The sequence below is a fragment of the Trematomus bernacchii genome, unplaced genomic scaffold (genome assembly GCF_902827165.1).
Source record: "Trematomus bernacchii unplaced genomic scaffold, fTreBer1.1, whole genome shotgun sequence".
Lineage (NCBI taxonomy): Eukaryota > Metazoa > Chordata > Actinopteri > Perciformes > Nototheniidae > Trematomus > Trematomus bernacchii.
The window spans coordinates 9,810,196-9,831,385 of record NW_022987739.1 but is presented as its reverse complement, the minus strand read 5'-3'; the positions used below and the strand labels follow the sequence as shown (position 1 = coordinate 9,831,385).

Sequence of the window (21,190 nt, the reverse complement as noted above, 5' to 3'; positions counted from 1 at the left end):
TTAACTGAGAAATAACAAGAAGCATTGGATTTATTCTGTTAACAAGTATAACATTAACATATAGAGTGCAACAGTGACGTGTCCTAAAACCCGGAAGTAAGTTAGCATTTTGCCACTTCCGGTTCCTTCGACAAAAACCAATGCAATTTTTCCATAGGATTTTGGAAAATAGCTCGACACAAGGTCTGTGGTTGACACAAATTGAAGAGACAGATCACGTTTTGTTCAGCCGGATAATATCCACATGTCTACCCTACTTTTATAATTTTCGAATCATAAATCTATCGATCATAGATTTATGATTTGCTGAACAAAACGTGATCTGTCTCTTCAATTTGTGTCAACCACAGACCTTATTTCGAGCTATTTTCCAAAATCCTATGGAGAAATTGCATTGGTTTTTGTCGAAGGAACCGGAAGGAGTTTACTTCAGGGTTTTAGGACGCGTCACTGTGGCACTCTATTCGCCCACTATCTAAAACATCTCACCAGCACAGGGTCGACTAACACAGATCGTGCCTCCAGGTTCTTCCTCACTGTGGTGACCTCGTCGTTGGCTAAGTATGCTGTGTGTTCATCGTGGAGCTTCAGCAGGCGCTCCAGCTCGTTTTTTGTTTCATTACGAACGTGCTGCAAGGTTAAACGAAAAGGAAGTGAGCGCCGTCCTTGAGATGGTGAATGGGTTTTAAGATATTGATGATTATTTCCTGTCCTGTGTGTAATTAGGGATAGCTCAACGAAAAGGATTACTTGATTTAAACTACCTGTTTTATAACTGGTATTATAAAAGTTTGACATATGCCTCACAATCTTTCTAAAGGCCTTGCGGTTCCTCTAAAAATTTAACAACCTGGAATTTGGGGAGACCCCTCGGACTCTGACCTGATCTGGAGTGCGACTCGTCCAGTTCATCCATCTCTGCGTCCAGCCTGGACCCACCATATCTCTGATAACTGAATCAGCTACAAGAAGAAATGTGAAGAAAAGAGAAAGAAAAGGAGAAAAGACATATTAAAAGAGATTGCTATGTTTGTTGTGAGTAAGCTACCTACATTAGCAGCCCCTTCTATCCACATTATTTCAAACAAAAATGAGATCGTATGTCAAGATGTCACATAAGTATGACCATGTCTCACAAGCTGTTCTCTTGTAATATGTGTGTCTGTGACTTGTTAACAGTTTACTACAATGTGCCACAGCAAGCGTAATAATTCATTCTGTAATTTACATGGATGTTGATGTTTGAACGCTAACCTTGTATTCTAATGGAGAGGAAATATTTAAATAGGGCCAGCCAGGTGCAGAAGACGCTGAACGTGGCTGCTACTTCAACAATTCTACTCACTGATGTGAAACTGTGTTATACTTAGTCAACTGATCTTCAAAACAACATAAGGCAATAGAACAGGCAGGTTTATAAGTTGTTTAAGACAATGAAGGGAGTCTAATGTTGGCTAGGTGACACTGTATGAAGCCATCATGGCCAACATACTGTCTTTGAGGCGTGAATGCAGGGTTTCCTCCATGAACATGATGGCTGCATCCCACTGGGGCTTGTCTGTGATGGAGCGGTCTTCCAGGGCATTGTGCTGGATCACCCTCTGATGCACACACATAGGAGAAAATAAAACACATGTTCAGCTTCAAAGTAATTGCTAATGCATATTAAGTGTGTTTTGTTTCATGGTGTTTTAGTCAAATGTCAAATTTCCTAATACGTTTTTTATCGTATTAAGTCAATCCCCTCCTGCTTTTTACAAGTTAAGTTTAGTTGACTACAAGTCTGGTGATTTAAGAATCACCTTAGTCAAAGACACCATCACTCTTTTGGTGGTTTAAGGAATACAAAAATTGTGGACATTTTAGTCTTGTTAATTCATCAGATTATTTTGAACATTCAATAAATGGCGTTTAGCCCAAATGTCAGCTCATTTCCATAGCCTAAATCTTGCTGTTGATTTTGTTAGAGTGACTTACCTACTTTAATTCAAGTTGAGTACTGCTAACATCATTTTTTATAATAATCCATCATATTTAGTCTCATCTTTTTTGTCCATGAAAGTAAAACGTTTTTAGTTTTTTTTAAAATACATTTCAGAATGTCTTTCCATGTGAAGAATATATATTGTTTTATAGACAAACATATGTAGTAAGATCATTCATAAATACAAATTAACACTGGTATTTTGTCCTGTACCAGAAGTTCAAATAATTGGCATTGATGGGTCTTCTTTGCTTGATCAATTTCTGCATTTTATTGATGATGAAATGTCTGCTTTAGGAGATGTGTGCTCAGAGTGTATTTACGGTGTGTTTACCAGGCTGTCCATGGCCCTCTCATTCCACTTGTGCCTCTTGATGCTCTCGTCCTTCACAGCCTCCTTCAGCTTGTCAAAAATGTCGTCTTGGTCTTTGCCTTTGTATTCAGCCATAAAGCGGGCAAACTCCTCCTGCAGGGTCTCCCAGGCAACCTAACGGGAGGCCAAGTATAGAGGGGAAAGAGGAGGCTCATATTACCACAAGGCCAGTGCCTGATTGAATATTTCTTACATTTCTGTTCTCTGTGGCTAGTAGATGGACCCAATATATATATTAAGGAACAACAAGTACAGGCAATGCTTATTCTAAGAATGTGATGATCAGTAAAAATGGCAAATGATTTAGAAATAACCTTTTGAATACCATAATGATCAGGTGTAAGCCGTTACCTCCAGTGCTTTGTATGGAAGCTGCTTGTCGGTCCACTGCTTGAGCTTGATGTCAACGGTGGTGTTAAAGGTACCCGAATCCATCGTTTGGGCTGCAGGCAGGTAGATGTTCTCAATCACATGAGTGGAGACACGTTCCCACATCTTCTTCTGCAAGATGGCCTCCCTGGAAGAGAACATGTCAAATAAGGGCACATTTCAACTTGGAGAAGGAAGATATCTCTTCATTGGTACCTCTAGCTTTTGTTGACTCCCATACCGTAGAATCATGATTATTTTCAGATCTATATTTGAGACATATCTAGCAAGCAAGTGTGTTTGTAACAAAGTTGGTTCCAGTAGAGTGACCCGGTCGGGTAAGAACAATGAGTGAAGGATTGTTCTTATGAGCTGCTTTCACTTGTGAAGTCAGTGCTGCTGTAATTACACTTGACTGTAGATTCCACTACAGCTCCAGTGTGACCCTGTTAGCAGCTAACAGCCTCCACACTCTCGCTCTTTCTCTCCAGGGGAGCGTGACAATGGAACAAAACCCTAACCAAAGTCCTCCTGAGAGCAGACCATGGCTGTGCCTCTCTCATTTATCATAAACGACACTCATATTTCATTAGGCGCCCCTTTTGTTCCGGCTAGCACTCCTCACTGTCAATAAGCGTTATCTCCAATAGTGTTGGCTGGCTGCTGGCTGGTTAACAGGGCCACCCCTGTTCCCTTCCATAGGCCATTCATCAGAGTATTGATCTGGGAAACTGATGGCACACACACTGGGGATGGTCCCAACACCATGCATACATCTCATTTAGCAAGGTTTTCCTCATCGGGGTGAGGTATAACTATATATTCATGCAAAGATAAATGACCCAAGAGATAAAGACCCGCAGTTTGCTCTAAAAATAGCTCTGTACTCGTGTCTGGTTGAGTCCTGGGGCAGTGCAAATGCATGATCTTATAGACTTTCAGCAAAGGCCAGGTTTAACACCATTCAGTCCTAAATAGGGTGCACCTAATTAAGATAAATATCCTATATAGAGTAGATAAAACATTAATAGTGACAGTGCTAAAATGATTATATACAAATAGAACGTTTGTTTTAATAAATAGTTGTACCTGTATTTGAAAAGAAAAACGTATTTTTTTAAGATAATGAGCACACAAAATGAACATTAGATATTAGCTTATCATTTACTTACCAGTGTTGTGGGGTCACTTGACTCAAACTAATTACTTCATCCAAAATTTCATTTTTGGCCTTTTCGAATAGTTCATTCTGCAAAAGAACAGAAAGGAATTGTTACGGTCAAATCTTGAAAAGCTTGAACAGCGTGCAACAGTTTTAATATATTGTTTTGTTTTATATCTTTAGATTTTTCAGAACAGGGCCACAATATCAATAATTTGGCTTTTGTTGAGCCTCTAGTTAGGAGCATTATAAATGTGAGGTGTAGTTGCTGTGTGTCTCTCACCCTGTCCAGCTCTCTCAGGCGAGGGTAGTTGTTCTTCCACTCTGTCTCCAGGTTGAAGCGAGATGCTGGGATTGGAAGAGACAGTGAATTTGATGAAACAAACCTTTCTCAGAATGGACAAACTTTTCATATTTACAAAATGTAAATGATAATTGAACATAAATAGTGGTATCATAAAGCTAACCTGGCCACTCAAAAATCTACCTTAAAATATCTGATTTGTTATTTAAATGTCTGGAAGATCATTTCTATCCTGCACATTTCTATTGTTCACATCTGATGTTCAGCTTCATCAAAAATGAATTCTCTATATTTAAGAGGCAATGTCCATACAGGGACAGGGCCTGTTTTCTTTGATCCAAGTATGATATAAAGGCAGCTTTCAGACTGCAAATGGTGCCTATCCTTTAAAAGAAGTGGGTGAGGACTTTGCACACTCGCTGTCTTAACTGGTCCCTCGTGAGGAGAGGGGATGGGTTTAATCACACACTCTTTATCAACAAACAGTCAGAGTGTAAGTTCACTTTTTATGCATGCACACAGACAAACATACACCAGGACCACTGTCCCTCTCCACAGCTCCCTATGCACAATGGGGATTAGGCTAATTGCCGGTTTGAGGAGCCACAGTGGCGCCAAGCATAGAGGACGGAGGCCGGCTGTTTGTGATTTGATGAGATATGGATCGATACGCCACACAATGGGCCTATGGGAACTGTAGTCTCACCGCCATAAATCTCCTGTGCTGTTAGCAATGGGTTTGAGATTGTCTAGACTAATTGCAGTTGAAAGTCAGGACTGAAAGAGTGGGAAAGTGTGGCAGGGCGGGCAGAGTAAGGTACAAGGCGCTGGGAGAAGAGAAGAGGAGAAGAAGCACCTGTTCCCTGTACAGTTAATGGGGATCAAATGTCCATTCACACTGTTTAAACATGCCAGGGACTGTAAAATACATTGAATATTAACATTCACTCAGTAACACAAATAATAAGGAATACAGTATAAATCAGTCAACCCTTCCTGTGAGAGGGCTAGTCCTGTAAGTGAAGTCCTACCTTTGAAGACGTCCGCCTGCTGCTCCACAGACTCTCTGACCATCTTCCAGAAGCAGTCAGAGACGGCCAGACTCAAGTTCTTCGTGGTCACCTGGTGGGCCTTCAGCATGCCGTCCCTAGTTGCATAAATATATTAATTGTCTGTTTTAAATGAATTCCTTCGATGAAGCATTAATATTTGGTGGATCACATGGGACTTACTTTAGTAATCTGGAGTTCTGGAAGAAATCTTCCTCATAATCTTTAATGGAGTCGATGCTTTCACTACTGCTCCCTGCACACAGGAAGACAGCACAACAAGGTGTGAATAAATCACAATTCAGTTAATGTGTGTTCTCATTCAGAATATGTAAATATATGTCATTATGGTACAAGTGCTACATAATTCAGGTTAAAGTGGGTACAAACGTTCTTACAAAACAGTTTAACGATATGCTGTGAAACAAATTAACCTGCAACTTGCTCCATGATAATCATAGTCGGTGTACAATTGAAACCAAGTTCAGACGTAACCATGACCTGAAAATCCTCATTAAATATTGGGATATTAAATGTAGCATGATGGATAACTCAGTAGAACATGTTACCTTTTCCTGTCACCACTGCAAAGTAGCCCAGGGCCTTCATTGGAAACAGCTTCCCTTCCACTATTTGCTGGATCTGAAATAAAAATGTAAACAGAGGAATTTAATTCTTACACCAGTCTACTCTGCACAAGTTTCCCTAACATCAGCTCATTGAGGGGCCAACGAGTTCAAATAAAGGTGCTGAGCTCCCTTTTGTGGAGCAGCTGCATATCGCAGGCACTTTATTCATCAGTTTGCAACTGTTTTGAAATCTACAAATGCAACTCCTTTACTCACTATTTCTGCAATACTAATGCTATTCAACTATGGATGACAAATTATGATTGATTTTTATGACTTCTATGAATTGACTGAACTGTGGCATTGTTGATCCTTTTTATGATAGAAGACAAAGCAAGTAAACATTACAAGTAACATTTATAAGAGCCAAGGTATAGGGTGCAAATATAATCCTTTACATTTATAAGAAACATTGTTGCTGCTTTGTATTTTCTGGATAGTTAAGCCTCTTACTCTGTTGGGGCTGGCCAGGTTCTTCTCAGCCAAGTCCACCTTGGTCAGAACAAAGATGGTCCTCTTCCCCTGGGGGTCCATCTGGCTGACCAAGTCCGTTACGATGCTCCTCTCTGCATCCACACTGCCATCTGGAGGGAGACAAGGGGAGCACAGGAGGTATGATAGTGATCTACACGCCAAAGGCGCGTGTCTGTGTTAAATCAGTGCGGGATTTCATTTAATATACAATACTCTTATTTGCCAAACATGACTTAAGCCTCTTTGGCTCCAAGCCCTGATTGTTGTTACTGAATTATACTCATGGCTCACCCTGTATACAGAGGATGATCGCATTGGGGTTCTGCATGTAGGCCCTGCTGATGCTGAAGATAGTGTCCTTAGTATCTGCCGCCATGCCTGCAGTTACAGTCTGAGAGAGACACATATTTGAAATATGATTAAAAAACCTTTCAAACATTGAATTTGTATTACCATGTTTATAAAGACAAGTTTGGTCAAATAGCTTTAATATTACAAAGCTTAAACATTACAAGGTCATTAAGTATCTGAAATGGATATCCTGCATACATAATATAAAACTTTTAGGAAAGAATTGTAAAAATTCTGAAAGTATACAGTAAACAGCGAAGGAAATGTGTAAACATTCCCATCCTTATTAATGTAATAATGTATACTCACGCTGATGACTCCTGGTAGGTCAACAAGCACCATCCTCTGGATGCCCGGGCCTTTGACACTCAAGGATATTGTCTGTCAAGCAAAAAATAAACATCAATTTCCATGAGACATAAGAGACTCAAATAGGCAAGTAAGAGCTTTGTTTTCTAAATGGAGGCATTAAATCTCACCTCACAGCTGACGGTCTGTCCCGCCTTCACACTCTTCCTCATCCTCAGCTCAATCTCGTGCCTCAGAGCAGCCAGCTGCAAGGCAGAGCAGGACACACCAGATGTAACAATGTATAACTAGTAAGAAGGAGCTGAAACAATCATAAAAGTTGGATGGAATTCATGACTTACGTCGTCCTCCTTGGTAAGGTCAAACTCTCGGCCACTGTCCTTAAACATGGCCACGTGATGGGGGCCTTCGCTGAGTGTTACCTGTAGAAAAAAGTAACTCCATCAGAACTGTACTTTTTCATCTTAAAAAAATACCTCGATTCTGGCTCACAATGGTTGTCAACTCTTATAACTCTTATTCATTTAAGAGTAAAGACTACACAAACATCAGCCAGGTTTGTCCTACACACCTTGACGGGAGAGCGTGTCATCATCTCTCCAGAGCCCCGGGGGAAGATCCTGGCCTGAGCGATCATCTCCAGCACGCTCGTCTTTCCAGCACTCTGATCCCCGACCACCACCACCTGAAACACAAGAGGAGGAAATGGATGATATATTACACATAGTAGGCAGACAAAGGACAGAAGAGGGTATAAAGGACAGACAACATATACCTTTATGTCTTTGATTAAAAAAAGCTAATCTCCTATGAGCAGTAGAAGTACATGTGACTGCTCCTTACCCTGGGTAGATGGTCCTGAGTGTTGTAGTTGGCATCGTAGTCTGACAAGATGTCCAGGACTTCAGAATACAAGTCAATAAGAGATTTCTAAACGAGGGGACACAATGGCAACACATATTATGGATTTGTAAATGTACAGTGTAATTACTTTATCCAGAGTGACAGTGACGTCAAGAAATATCTAAACTAATATAAGAGACAGCAAACAGCAGTGAAACAGACCCAAATAATCTAAAACATTTTAATACAAGTTTAATAACGTAATCCCAATCAGGAAACATTCCAAGCCTAATAGGGACACTTTAATGTTCACATGTGCAACCCACCTTCACTTTCCTTTGGTGGATCCCCTTATCATCTTTTTGCAGCACCACTTTCCTTAACTCTTTATTCTCCTTCTCCAGTCTCTCCAGCATGCGTTGATATTTAAGCTACGGGATAAACCACAATCAGGTACAACGTAGAAGTTTGGGCAATTTCATGATTCCCACAATTACAAACATTCTTCTGTTCCAATAGAGTTAATCAAAGTAACACAGAATCTACTGTACCTGGGTACGGAGCAGTTCTTCTTGAAGTTGGTCGAACTTTTCTTTGTCTGATGGCTAGAGGTTAAAGTAGAAAAGATAGAAAAAAGAACAGCAACAAATTGAGTTAATGTTTTCTTTTAGGTTTTGAACAATAAGGGCTCCCCGTGCTCTCACTGTGCAAGCATGAAATCCCACCAGCACCACGAAGGTTCATTATGTGCACACTGTATTACAGAAAGAACCAGAGTTAATCACATTATTGCATAAAGAGAGGAACAAAAAACAGATTTCAGGCAAACACTAATCATTCTGGTATTCCTTTGGTGCGATCAACAAGCTATTATTATCAAACGGGCACAAATCATCAGAGAGCCCTGAAACACAGCCGATTTAAATATCAAAATCATTTTGTCATTACATATTGATTTCTCTGGATTAGGCAAACCTCATTTGATTGTGTATTTTGTTATACTTCAAGCAAATTGTTAGAATGAGAGACAGGACAGAAAGCAGGAGACACAGCAAACATGAACAAATGGGATTGGCAGCAGAGGAAAGGGAATTTTAAAAGACTACAAAACTACTGTTAACTATTTTGTACATTAAGAATGTGCGGTCATTTTCTTTTTAGCAATATTTGCCAGCAAGATTAAATTGTTTTTTGAAACTCCATAAATAAGACACTTATTTAGACATTAAAACAAACTGCTCATAAGCTCGAGGCATCTACCTTGTTAGTCAAATCTCAAATTATATCACACAGCTGGGTGCATTCATGGTATCTTCAATAAAAGCAGCGCACACCATGCAGCTGGTCTCCACTCCACTCCATGCAGTGTGTCCGTACATTAATGGAGTGCTGCTGATGATTATCCGTCCATGTGCATGAGAGTGAGACTGAGCTACGTCACTGGGCTGCTGGGACCAAGCTATGGAGGAGCATGCATGCCTTCTCCACAACCGACGCTTAGCCTGACACTATGGGGTGATACATGGAGGCTACTGTTGGATGTTGTAGGGGACACACTATATAGTATTGAAAGGCCAATTTGCCTGCACTACAAATATTATAATATGAGCTATACAAAGTAAAAATATATTTAACATTAACGCCATTGCTTTAATAACAGGGCTAGACACGATCACCTGTGTATAATGCAATCCGATGCACTAACAATGCAATAAATACATCGAGTCAGGGAGTTGTGATTTATGGTGGTGGATTCTATCCAAAGATGTTACCGTCGATGTGGTCTACATAACAGACAATGTATTTATTGCATCGCCAAAGCACTGGAATGCATTCATTTTAATGAATTATTTGGCAGCTGTTCATGTTGTTGTGTCTACCATGCCCTGTGTTAGAGAGTAACAAAGCACTGCTGCTAAAATTTGGATTTTCAATTATTGTATGAAAGAGGTTTATTCAATTAATATAATTGCCAGAGCAACTTAACATCAGCTTAAACTCTTGTGTTTACCAACCTCCAGTGGCTTAACTTCTCACCTTGCTGAACTATTGTTGGTTGTTATAACAGGTGCAACAGCCTTTAACACATCAATGCCATAAGATTATATTTTGTAGGATAAAAATGCTTTGTTCCGATTTGTTTAATGTTTGGAAATATGGTATGGATATACTTTCGGCCAATTTACAGTACAACTTTGAAATGTTTAGATGGCATGAAATATCACGAAAGCACAGTTGTTTAAAGGCTATATGATTTAAAAAGAAACCTTTTCAGCCAACAAATGTGTTCAGATTGTGTTAAGGCAAGCTCAGAGAACGCTTTCACCAATGACAATTTAAAATTCCAGTTGCGGGCACAAATCGGTTAAACCATTACCACAGAGGATGTTAAACACTTATTTTCAGCTTGATGTTACGGCTGGTTAATTGAAATGATCCTAGAATATATATATATATACAGTATATATTTTGAATACTGTTTCTTCTCTGCAGCTGTGGCCTTTAGGAGACTTTGGTGGGAGAGGGCGGATCTAAGTGGAGTGGGACCTTCACCTTGCGTTTCTGTTGAGGGGGGCTGGGTTTCGGAGGCGGACTGGGAGCAGGCTCTGGCGGTGGGGGACACGCAATATTGGCTGCTGCGGCCCGCTGGACCTCCTCCTCGTGCTGCTGGATCTGCTGCTGAATTAGAATGAGCTCGCCCAGCAGACCCTGCTGGGGTACGTCATAATGAGAGACATGTAGGAGCAGCAACAAACACAACAACCAGCCGCTGGGCTCAGCCATACGAGCTAATGCTGCATCCAATCAATGGGCTACAACAAAGGAAACCTGGCCCATTATGGCTGTTCAAGCTGGAGAATGGTGGCTCAGTCGAGGCTCAAGTTTAACAGAATCAAGGCTTTTTTTAATCTTGCAATCATCATTAGTGCCACCCAACAAAGTCCGTCTCTCTCGAACACTAAGGGGAGATGCCAAACTTTGCCGGACTGAAGGTGGAGGAGGTGACTGATACTACAACCCACACCTCCCAGCATGAGGCAACAACAGTGACTCTTCCTTCGCCATCAAGCACCAATGTGGACTGATGAATGTTTACCAGACAACGCTACGTTTATACTTAAACTCAGGATTATAGAATAGGATAAGAGATTGGAAACTTGTGTGCTACAACACAGTGATGTTAGGTGGTTCTGAACATCATCGTCCTGATGATGCTGAACATGATGATTAAAATAAGCAAAGCTAGCGCTGAAACATAGCTCTATGAGGGCAAAGCGTACAGTACAGCAGGTGAAATCTACTTTAGTCCCCAACATGACATCATCATTTTACTTGTGGTGGCTTGTGCTTCCTTCTGCTCTGTGAAATGCAGATACAATATTTTATCAATGTAATTTGAATAGAAACATCAACTTGTTGTGTTTAGTTTGTGCTCATGTTGGAGACCATGATTAGAGATGAGAAGCAGGAAGGAGGAGAGGAAAGACTTCATCATATTTGTTGTCAAGCCATCTTGCTTTCATCGTTAAAACTCTAAGTATGCATTGACAAAATAACACATGAAAACACAATAGGAAAACAGAGGGACACTGAAACGGGTCACTTACTGGAAAAGAACAAAACACAAGATGAGCAAGACGCAGAGAGGATAACAGTGATGAAAACAGATGAGTTCTGTCAATGTGCTGCAAAACATAAAGCTAGAAAATGAATGGCCTCCATGAAAGTCATTTCTGAAACAGTTACGATGCATGACAAATAATAGAGGCCCTTTTGCAGCAATGACAAATATTAGTGTGCCTAAACTATATGACCATACCATTTGTACATTACCTTAATGACACTAAAGCCTGCCAGCATGTGAACCTCAAAATCAACTGAACTGATTGAATCAAAACACACTCAAAAGGAAAAATATTTCCCTGCATCACACAATATATATGCCATTTTGATTAAAACCTCTTTGTGATTGAATAGGGTTATATAAATATACTTAGGGCTGTGTTTAAGGGCAACTTAAAATGGTGTATACAGTATGATGCTTTGAGTAGATTTTGATTAAATCGACCAGCGTTCTTGCCACTGAAGTGGAGAGTTGCCAGGTCCAGAGGAAGCCGAGTGAAACGGAGCAGTGGCAGAGTACAGAGGGCAAAGATAAGTGTCCACAGGTTTAAGAAACTTGCCTTTTTATATTGCTTGTCGTTGGCATCTTGCTTGGCTTCAGCAGAAGAATCTGTGGCCTTTAGTGGAGGATCGCCTGTCGTTTCTACCAGTGATACACAACAACACAGAAAGAGGTTACTTGTGAAAATGAAGATGGAGAGATGGCAGAAAGCTATTATATAAAGCATGCATTAATATAGAGAAATAAAGACCGGAGTGATTCAATTTCAAATGCTTGGAAAATGTTGCACTGAACATATATCTAACAATATAATATAATATAATATACAATATATAATGTAAATAAATAACTGTAAAAGCACAAAGACCAACAGTGGATACAAAAGATAATATTTTGTTGTTATTTAAGTATTTTAATTATTTTGTAGTGACTATACTTTGACATTTATTTATTTATTTTTCTGCAGCAGTAATGTTTAAATAGTGCAAACTACTTAAGATTATTTGAAGAAATCATGGCTAGTTATGTAATGAGTAAGAAGAAAGGGTGTCTACAGAAGATAAGCAGATACAAATAAGCAATATAAGTTTAAAAATAGTTATAGCTGGTTACATTTAGGTTTACGGTTAGACATTTTGTATTTCGTATACCCACTTTGAATAAAACTAAAATTCTCATGATGTGAAATGGCATGCTGTTATTGCCATGCAAAATGCAAACTCAGCTTAGCAAAATAAATGAAGCAGGTGTTTACAGAGCCTGTGACCTGCATGGTAACAATTAACATTAAGTACACTTAATATATAATATGAAAACTTAAATCAGTCATAAGAAAGGTATTTCCCTTAGGCTATGAAAAGGGTGTGAGGTCGAGAGGTTGAAGACAAAAGAGCCAGGAACACTCCTTTGCTGATTGTATGACTCACAGCAAAGGTGTGGTCCCGTCTGGCAAAGTGTCCCCAACTGTAGAGGACCATAACACATTTTAGGGTTTTATTATTATGATTATTTGTATGTTTTATTTAAGACAATATGCATGTTCCAATATCTTGATATGTTAAAACATCAACTGATGTTCTATGTAACATTTATTCTGTGTGCATTTTCCAAACATTTGAGTAGAAATGACTGAAAGCAGAGTGAGCTCATCCCAAAGAACAGTTAATGCGAGCGTTATTAAAAAGAGAGCAGCCCATACAGGCCAGGGGAGAGAGGGTGGAAGTCAAAGGAGGCAAAAACCACAAAAGTAGGACAAAGTACAGCAAGGACAGTCAGGTTAAAGAGTCAGAAGGGAAGAGGGGGACAAACTAAATGCAAACACACTGGATCTGCATTTAAGTGCTTTTCAGACCAGGAAGAAACATTTACTATTATGGCATGTCATTGCCACTATTTAACACGCTAATATAACTGCACTTGTGCATATGTATGACGTTTGGAATATTAACTACGAATTTTGAAAGAGTTCAGAAAGGAGAGACACATAAAGAGTTCTGATTCAGTAAACAAATGTTGAGTCACAGGGTTAAGTTGGGAATACTTTTTCGCCATCCTGGTGACAGGTCATACATTTCACTGAATACAGAACTTGTGTTAACCATGAACACTGTCATTGTTGACAGCAGCACTGCTCTGCAACCTGGAAGCCAACGTCCTGGAGGAAGCTCTGCTACCGCCTTTACAGCCGAACCATGGCAAGCAGGAAGTCACAACCAAGCCAATTTTGTGGCAAGGTGGTGATCAAACAGCGACAGAGAGAAAAGAGGGGCAATGCTACAGAGTGCTGGGTTTACACACCTAACAACAGACGCAGACCAGAAGCTCCTTTGACTTCACTACCCAAACTCACACCTGTGAAGAATGTGGAGGAGGACAGGAGGGATGGGGAGGAGGAGAAAGGAAGAACAACACAAGATAAAAAATCATAAAAGACAGAAGCAGAGGGATGGTGGTCAAAGCAGGGGCACAGCTAAATGATGTGTATTAAAATCAAGCTGCAGAGTGCAGTAGCCACAGAAAATGAGTAAGCACAAACCAAACTGGTCCTCAAATGAGAGGTTACCTTTACTCGCTAGTGGTCTATAGGCAGAATAAAATATATTTGTCTATGTTTCATTATAACATAAAACATTACCACTTCTTTTACCATACTTTATGGAATAAATCCTTTTTGACTGAATCAAAAATAAACCTTGACTTAAGACTGGCATTCAATTATAATAACTAATAGCTTTGGATATATTATGTCATTGTTTACAAATCTTAACAAAAAACAAAAGCCAAATTGCTAAAAGAATCTCAAGGGTTGTTTCAACTGACATGGTCATGAGTAGATACTTTTATTTTTAAACCATTCTTCTATTCAGTTCAGCTATGGGTGTCATTGTGCAAAGAGCACATTCAAAACCAGCAGTGCAATACAAAGCAAACTACACAGCACTGCCCAGCCATGTGCACCACATCCCATAACAATAAATGACTATATGCATGTCATATTTTGTATGATTGTCTTTGAAACCACTCTTCGTTCTTTGGTGTAAACGAGGCTTTTTGTAGAATATTTTAGCAACCACAACCATAGGCAGATAGACTATTGCAGAACAAGCAGCACTTAAGAGGATAAAGCAGGTTAAGTCATTTTTATAACTCTTTTATCTCATTCCGCTAAGGCCACTTTGTGGTAGGTGAATTACAGATACCACACTATAAGCAAAGCATATGGCATCCAAATGTACTGTTAGATATATTAAATAAAGGTAGAGACCAATGCAGATGTCAGAGAGAATTTAGCTTGGATACAATTATAGTTTTTTTTATTTGAAACCTCTCTGACATACTTTGATGTCGTCAAATAAGAATCTTATAGTTTTGTATACTCACCCGAGGACAAGAGGCTTTTGAGGAAAGAGAAGTTCTCGCCTATCTTGTCGAAGTCAGGTAGAAGTTTGACTATTTCTTCAATCTCTGGTAGAGCTTTGGTCAGTTTATCTGTGGATACAAGAGACAATATGGCAAGTGAAAAAACACTAAAAGTTTGTCAGTCTTATCTCACGATGCATTGTTGTGCAATTTTTTTTTATGTATAATGTATCAAAAATGGTCTCTGTTTTTGTAACTAAACTCAGGGATTCTTTACAATGAAAAAAACATATGAAATACAACACATGTTTTTGAATAGTGAGATAAAACTTGAAACACTTACCAAGATCAATTTGGTTACTTAGTTCCCTGACGAAATCGGGAATGACCCAGTTGTATTCACTAAAATCCGGCAGCATATCCTTCCACTCCTCATAAGTCTGGAGATAAAATGACAGACTTTTGTTATTTTCATTGATGAATTGTTTGTTTTGATGGTTTCAGACTGCAATTACAGCTAGTGAAGGCTGTCTGCTTTTCAACTCTCTTACTAAATAAAAATGTATTAGAAACACTGAATATTTACCTTTTTAGCAGTATAACCTCCTCCCACTGCCGACCCGAGCAGAATGTATCGGAGCTTCAGCAGTCGGGCAGCGAGACGAATCGCCCAGAAGTTGCGCTGCTGCTGGTGGCCCCGGCCCCCAGACCCTGGGGGAGGCTTGGGGGGCCGCATGGGCAACCGTGACATGGAGGTAAAGTAGCGCGCTGCTGCGCGATGAGGGGGCCGCTGGGGGTTGCTGTTTCCAGAGTAACGGTGGTGGATGGCACGGGACAGAGGGTGCAGCTTCTGCAGCGGCACCCGAAATCTCACCCCCATGTTGGTGGAGACCAGGTTCCTGCAGGCCATGCTGAGATGACAAAAATATTAACACAAAAATGACCAAACCTCCCCTTCGTCATTGCATAAACATCATAACCCCTGAAAATATATTCACAGACGAAAAAGTAATCCCAAGGCAGTTACTCGTCAAAGAGCAAACATTAAATCAAATTCTACTCTCAAGAGAATATTTCACAGGACAGAATTGTGATATTTTGGAACAAGACAATCTAAAGCTTGTATCATTAGTACATGTGTTTGTTGATGAAACAAAAACAGAAGAAGTAGCAGTTGTAGGATTAGCAAAATATAGCACTATACACTAAAAGTTCTTAATATCTAGCCTGTAAGCCATCATCAGTCCTAAAGTAGTGAATTGAACCAGCCCATGGAATACTGTAACAAAGAGAAGCAACTGATAAGTGCCATACAGTACATAGTTAAGTGAATGTTGATAACAGGGAGCTTATCTTTGTTCCCAGGGTCCTATGTTCCCCTGCTCAATATACCTCAAATAAGACATATTAAGGACACATTTAAAAGGGTTTTATATTCACAGCAATGTTTTCCATTCCATGTTCAATGTATGTTTCCTTCTGTCAATATCTTAACATCATCCACCTACAGATGTTAACTCCTTAAATTCTAAAATAGGACCATTCCTGAATTAATCTTTAAAATTGTAAATTATTTTTTAATCGACAATCCATTATTGGTTATTTGAACTGCAATCCACCCCTTACAATGTTATTTATAACATAGGTAAGTGAGAACACAGGGATGACCCCAAGTTACAACGTGTAATGTCACCAATAGACATTCAAATACACTGCAAAATCCATCAAGTTCAAGGTATATTACCATTATAATGTTAGCTAAACAACCCGTTATAAACTCATGTCAGCTTACAGTAAGTGATATTAGTCTGTAAGTCCACATTTGGGTAGACTCAATAGGATAAACCACAGTACCCTAACACCGGGTTAGCTAGCTTGGTTAACTGGCAAACATTAAGCAGCGGCACATGTAGCTTATCAGTAATAGTGCTGATAGATTATGGAGAAGTTAATCAGCATCTAGTTAGCGAGACGACATCTATTAACACGAAGCAGGTAGCTAGCTTCACTGTCCTCCTCAGCTGTCAGAATGACCAGCTAGCAGCTGTGTGTGCTTTCCTTCTACACAGCTAACACACTTAGCTTTAGCTGCCGTTTCCTTTATTAAATGTGAACTTACCAGGCAGCTTTATCCCCGACACGTAGCATGGTGCTGTTAGCAACAGCGGGTAAACACAAATCTGTTTCAAACTCACTCTTTATGTACAACTTAATTCATCTTTCCAAATGGTACACATTTGCTTGCCTGTTATGGAAGGCAGTTAGCTCTTAAGCTAACAAGGACACAGCAAGACTGACAGTCCACTTCCTGTACACGGTGCTACATTCAAATCAGCACTGACAGAAAATGCATCAATTAAAGAGTTCCTATGTTTAGGAGGGTTCGCAGTGCTTGCTAAAATGTAGCCAACATTAAGGTAATCATGGCTTACTGTCAGCCGATGCTTTTAGTTTGTAACATCAGAATGGAAGGACATATGGGGGTCACAAATACAAAATGTTGAGGGCTACCTGTTAGTCGGGACATTTGCAACTGAAATACAGATAACATTCAGATAAAATGTCATTTGAATAAACAGGTGCAGCTGTTGTGGACAATTAAGATTAAATATGTTAACTTAAATACATTTGCCTATTTCAATTATTAAAATATGTAAAGAAATGTCTGCAACCTGGTTTATAGGCAACATGTTGCATGTCTCACAAATGTAATGTGTGTCAGTGTCAAACTTTCCCTTTTACAGGACATCCAATGTAAGCATATATTCTCCAGCCTTCTGATATATTAAAGGTGGGGTAGGTAAGTTTGAGAAACCGGCTCGAGATCGCTAGAATTTGAAAATACATAACCGGAGAAAATCTGCCACTTCCTTACAGAGCCCCTCCTCCAACACACACGAACGCGCACATGACCAATGAGGGCACGAGATAAGTTTGTGCACAGATGGAAGGCTGACAGGCAGGTAGGCCATCCAGTTATTTTAGCCGGGCCGGCTAAAATGATTGGTCGTACTTTTTACAGTATTACGGCTTCCACAGATGACATTTTTTTCATGGATTATTTGTCAAAGCACTTAAGATATTCATTGCTATCGGGATGTTAAGAGCATTCCATGGAATATAACAAAAAGTGATACTCCAGCCTGTATCTCGAGCCGGTTTCTCAAACTTACCTACCCCACCTTCAAGGATTTAATGTATCAGAAAGCTGGGAAACCAAGTTTAATTTGGTGGAGACCAAATTAAAAGAGGTGACTCGGGAGAACGACGACCTGGCCAAGAAACACCAGAGCAGAGAGAGTGAATTGAAAAAGGTTCAGTCTAAATAAAAAATGGTCGAGGATGAGGAAAAGGACTCGGCCAAGAAGAACCAGAGCATGGAAAGGGAAGTCAAACTGTTGGAGACGAAAGTCAAACAGTTTGAGGAGGAGATGAAGGAGCAGAAGGAGATGTTCTCCAAAGACCTGGCCCAGAAACACCAGAGTTGGGAGACCAAGGTTCTTTTGACAGAGACACAACTGAAAAAGGTACAGGAGCAGAGGGACGACCTGGCTCAGAGACGTCTGAGCTGAGCAACGACTGAGAAAAAGATGGAGGAAAATAAACTTCTGGGAGACCTCTGTCTTTACATGAAGAACAAGAGGAGAGGTTTCTTCTCTCGCAGGAGGGACACTGAGGATAGAGACGTCATCTTGCAGAAAATGCTAAGCAAGATGCAAGAGAAGGAGATGAGGAAGAAATCAAGGAGGGAGGAAGCTGAGGCGAGAAACAACTCCTCAGAGGAGACGATGGAGAAAAGGGAGGCTACTGGTGATTCAGCTCCGGCTGGACAACAGTAACTCCATCCCTCCAGCCTCTACTTCCCTCCTCCATGTCCCCCTCCTCCTACCTCACCCCCCTGCTTCACTTTTTGCTCAGATGGGTTTTCTCCTGTTTTATCAGGTTTTCCAGCAATCCATATTACAAAGGATTAAAAAAACATCCACACTAAGTCCCTCCTCTATGTACCTCACCTCCTTCCTCCCCCCTCTCCCTCCCTCACCTCACTCCAACCTCCACCCCACAATACAATTAGGATTAGAAAGACTTGATTTAAAAATAAAATACAAATTCAAATCTATCTGTTTATGTGTGCCTCACTGTGTAAACATATACAGTATGAATTATTTACTGTATCACATTTTGGTTACTAAAGTACTTATATTTATTCATTGTATATTTCATAAATAAAACAACCCATGGTATGAAATAGAAAATGGTGTATTTATACACAATGTATGCTGGTGTTGCAGCAATATCAGATCAGCTGTTCAGGGCCGAAGCATTAACCATCATGTGACATTTAGGGCCGTTTGCAGCACGTCAGCTGGCGTTATGATATTGTGATCCATGGCATTATGACAAGTTGCATTCCACCACTTAAATAAATACATACTTTGCTGTAGCTTCTGCAGTATAATGGTATATCCCATTCATGCACACTTGACACAAATTACTCGTAGACAGGCTAAAGACCGTTTTGAGAACATTTATTGAAAAGAAAGAAGTCAAGATCAATCTGAAATACAATCTTCAGGGAGAAAGAAATTAAAATAAATAAAAAATAAATTATTAAGTACAAAATTCTCCAAAAATGTACATATCTCTGCCAATAAAAAAAAATACATATACCCCAGATTAGCCTCTTGTTGAGGTGCGGGAAATGGAAATTGAAAGCACATTAGATAAACTGTGCGGAACGAGCGGACATACAGATGGACCTAAAAGTTTCACCAACAGTATGTTTTCATTCAGTTTGGGTTTCAACTTTGATTTGCTTTATAATTACAAATAGACACATTTCCCTGAGGGAACATCCACATGAGTCTGTATACAGTATACTCAGTGGCTGACTCAATCTAAATGCCATTGATGGTTTGTTTCAAATACTGTACATGATGCGAGTAGGCGGCCAACTGTCAACATTCGGTATATGTTGTACCTTTAGAAGAGCGTAGAGGTTTCAGCATAAAAGCCATTGCTGTGTCAGAATAAAAGGCGTAGCGTAGAACACAAGCAATACTAGTATTTACACTTTGCACCTCATGAAATTGTTTAATTGTCTGTACGAAGGTGCACAGTTATGACTCAGCTCAATCATTTAGGCCCTAGCAGCAATATAGTAACTTTTACAATAGACAGCTGATGTAGAGCAGCAATGCACATTCTTTTTGCCAATTACAATTTAATGTTACATGGATGCAAATGATCTTTAAAAAAATACTAGACAAGAAAAAGAAAATACGTTCATTGGATGATCAAACAGAAAACTAACAAGATTGTCAGATGTTCTGAATTTGCTGACGAGCACGAAATTACAACAGTTTAATTCCCTTCTTCTGTCAGGTCCTTAAATGTATACAAAGCAATTAGAGAAAACAGAAGCAAAAGAAAAACTGATAAGTAAATGTACTTTAAAGAATCTGCAGAGATAAATGTTTCTACGAAGGACTCTTTCTTTAAACTCTAAAGTAGACATGTGCTGCTTTCTATTTTAACCAATACTTAAGTTCTAATACTTCACATTAAATGTTTAAAATTGTGAAATAAATGCCCAGAATTCATGCCCAAAAAAGGAAGAATAAAGCTAATGCAACTCCATAGCAACATTTTAAACAAAAACAAATCACAGACAGTACAAATCAAAAGTAGACAGACAACTGATTGAACACAGTACCAAAATAGTAGAAAAACACACCAGCCCTTTGATAATCCAAAAACAAACATTGATATAACTAAATATTTTGTACTTGTAAGCACACACTAGAAATGTACATCTCATATATACAGATAGAATCCAACATCTCTATTATTATTATTATTATTATCACCTTTTTAAGTCCACTTTTCTGCTGGACAAATCAGATTTGACAGAACTAAACACAAGCTATACGTTCTTTTTTTTTTTTTTAAATAAGCAATACAAATGTAATGAAAAGTCTTTGGAAAAATAATCAATAGCTATCGTATTGCAATACAATAAATGTAGTCTTTTTTTTTATACAACATTCAGTTTTAGCCTCAGTAGGTATCAAAAGAAGAAAAAAAGAAACCTGAACGCAAATATAAAACTGAGAAAAGCCACTGATAATCCAGAGGCATAGAAACCCATGTTGTTGACAACATATAAGAATCTTTCTGCAAATTGGCACAATAATGTCCATTTGAGCCATGTTATGCATTTTTACCAGTTTCATCTACAGTACTATATATATATCTACAGTACTATATATATATATATATATATATATATGTGTGAGGCGGAGTAGATACCTGTGTGTGTGTATATATATATATATATATATATATATATATATAT

General features: G+C 39.2%; 1 protein-coding gene across 4 annotated transcripts in view; it reads right to left on the bottom strand.

Moving 5' to 3' along the window:
* opa1 (OPA1 mitochondrial dynamin like GTPase) overlaps positions 1-17,147 on the bottom strand; it is a 37,559-nt gene extending 20,412 nt beyond the window's left edge. The window contains exons 1-26 of one of the 4 annotated variants that reach the window (XM_034147165.1): positions 16,952-17,147; positions 15,419-15,743; positions 15,176-15,272; positions 14,854-14,961; positions 13,771-13,824; positions 12,032-12,114; positions 10,401-10,556; positions 8,399-8,452; positions 8,174-8,278; positions 7,848-7,934; positions 7,576-7,689; positions 7,346-7,426; positions 7,175-7,249; positions 7,005-7,076; positions 6,636-6,735; positions 6,324-6,454; positions 5,811-5,883; positions 5,425-5,497; positions 5,224-5,339; positions 4,172-4,236; positions 3,899-3,975; positions 2,709-2,874; positions 2,319-2,471; positions 1,493-1,601; positions 883-962; positions 490-630 (exon numbers count right to left, since the gene is read on the bottom strand). In XM_034147165.1, coding sequence (XP_034003056.1) covers positions 490-630; positions 883-962; positions 1,493-1,601; positions 2,319-2,471; positions 2,709-2,874; positions 3,899-3,975; positions 4,172-4,236; positions 5,224-5,339; positions 5,425-5,497; positions 5,811-5,883; positions 6,324-6,454; positions 6,636-6,735; positions 7,005-7,076; positions 7,175-7,249; positions 7,346-7,426; positions 7,576-7,689; positions 7,848-7,934; positions 8,174-8,278; positions 8,399-8,452; positions 10,401-10,556; positions 12,032-12,114; positions 13,771-13,824; positions 14,854-14,961; positions 15,176-15,272; positions 15,419-15,743; positions 16,952-16,980 — 2,724 coding nt within the window. In that variant the 5' untranslated portion in view covers positions 16,981-17,147. The remainder of the gene's footprint in view (positions 1-489; positions 631-882; positions 963-1,492; positions 1,602-2,318; positions 2,472-2,708; positions 2,875-3,898; positions 3,976-4,171; positions 4,237-5,223; positions 5,340-5,424; positions 5,498-5,810; positions 5,884-6,323; positions 6,455-6,635; positions 6,736-7,004; positions 7,077-7,174; positions 7,250-7,345; positions 7,427-7,575; positions 7,690-7,847; positions 7,935-8,173; positions 8,279-8,398; positions 8,453-10,400; positions 10,557-12,031; positions 12,115-13,770; positions 13,825-14,853; positions 14,962-15,175; positions 15,273-15,418; positions 15,744-16,951) is intronic. The other 3 variants (XM_034147167.1, XM_034147166.1, XM_034147168.1) reach the window with 3 other exon arrangements.
* Positions 17,148-21,190: the final 4,043 nt, after the last annotated feature.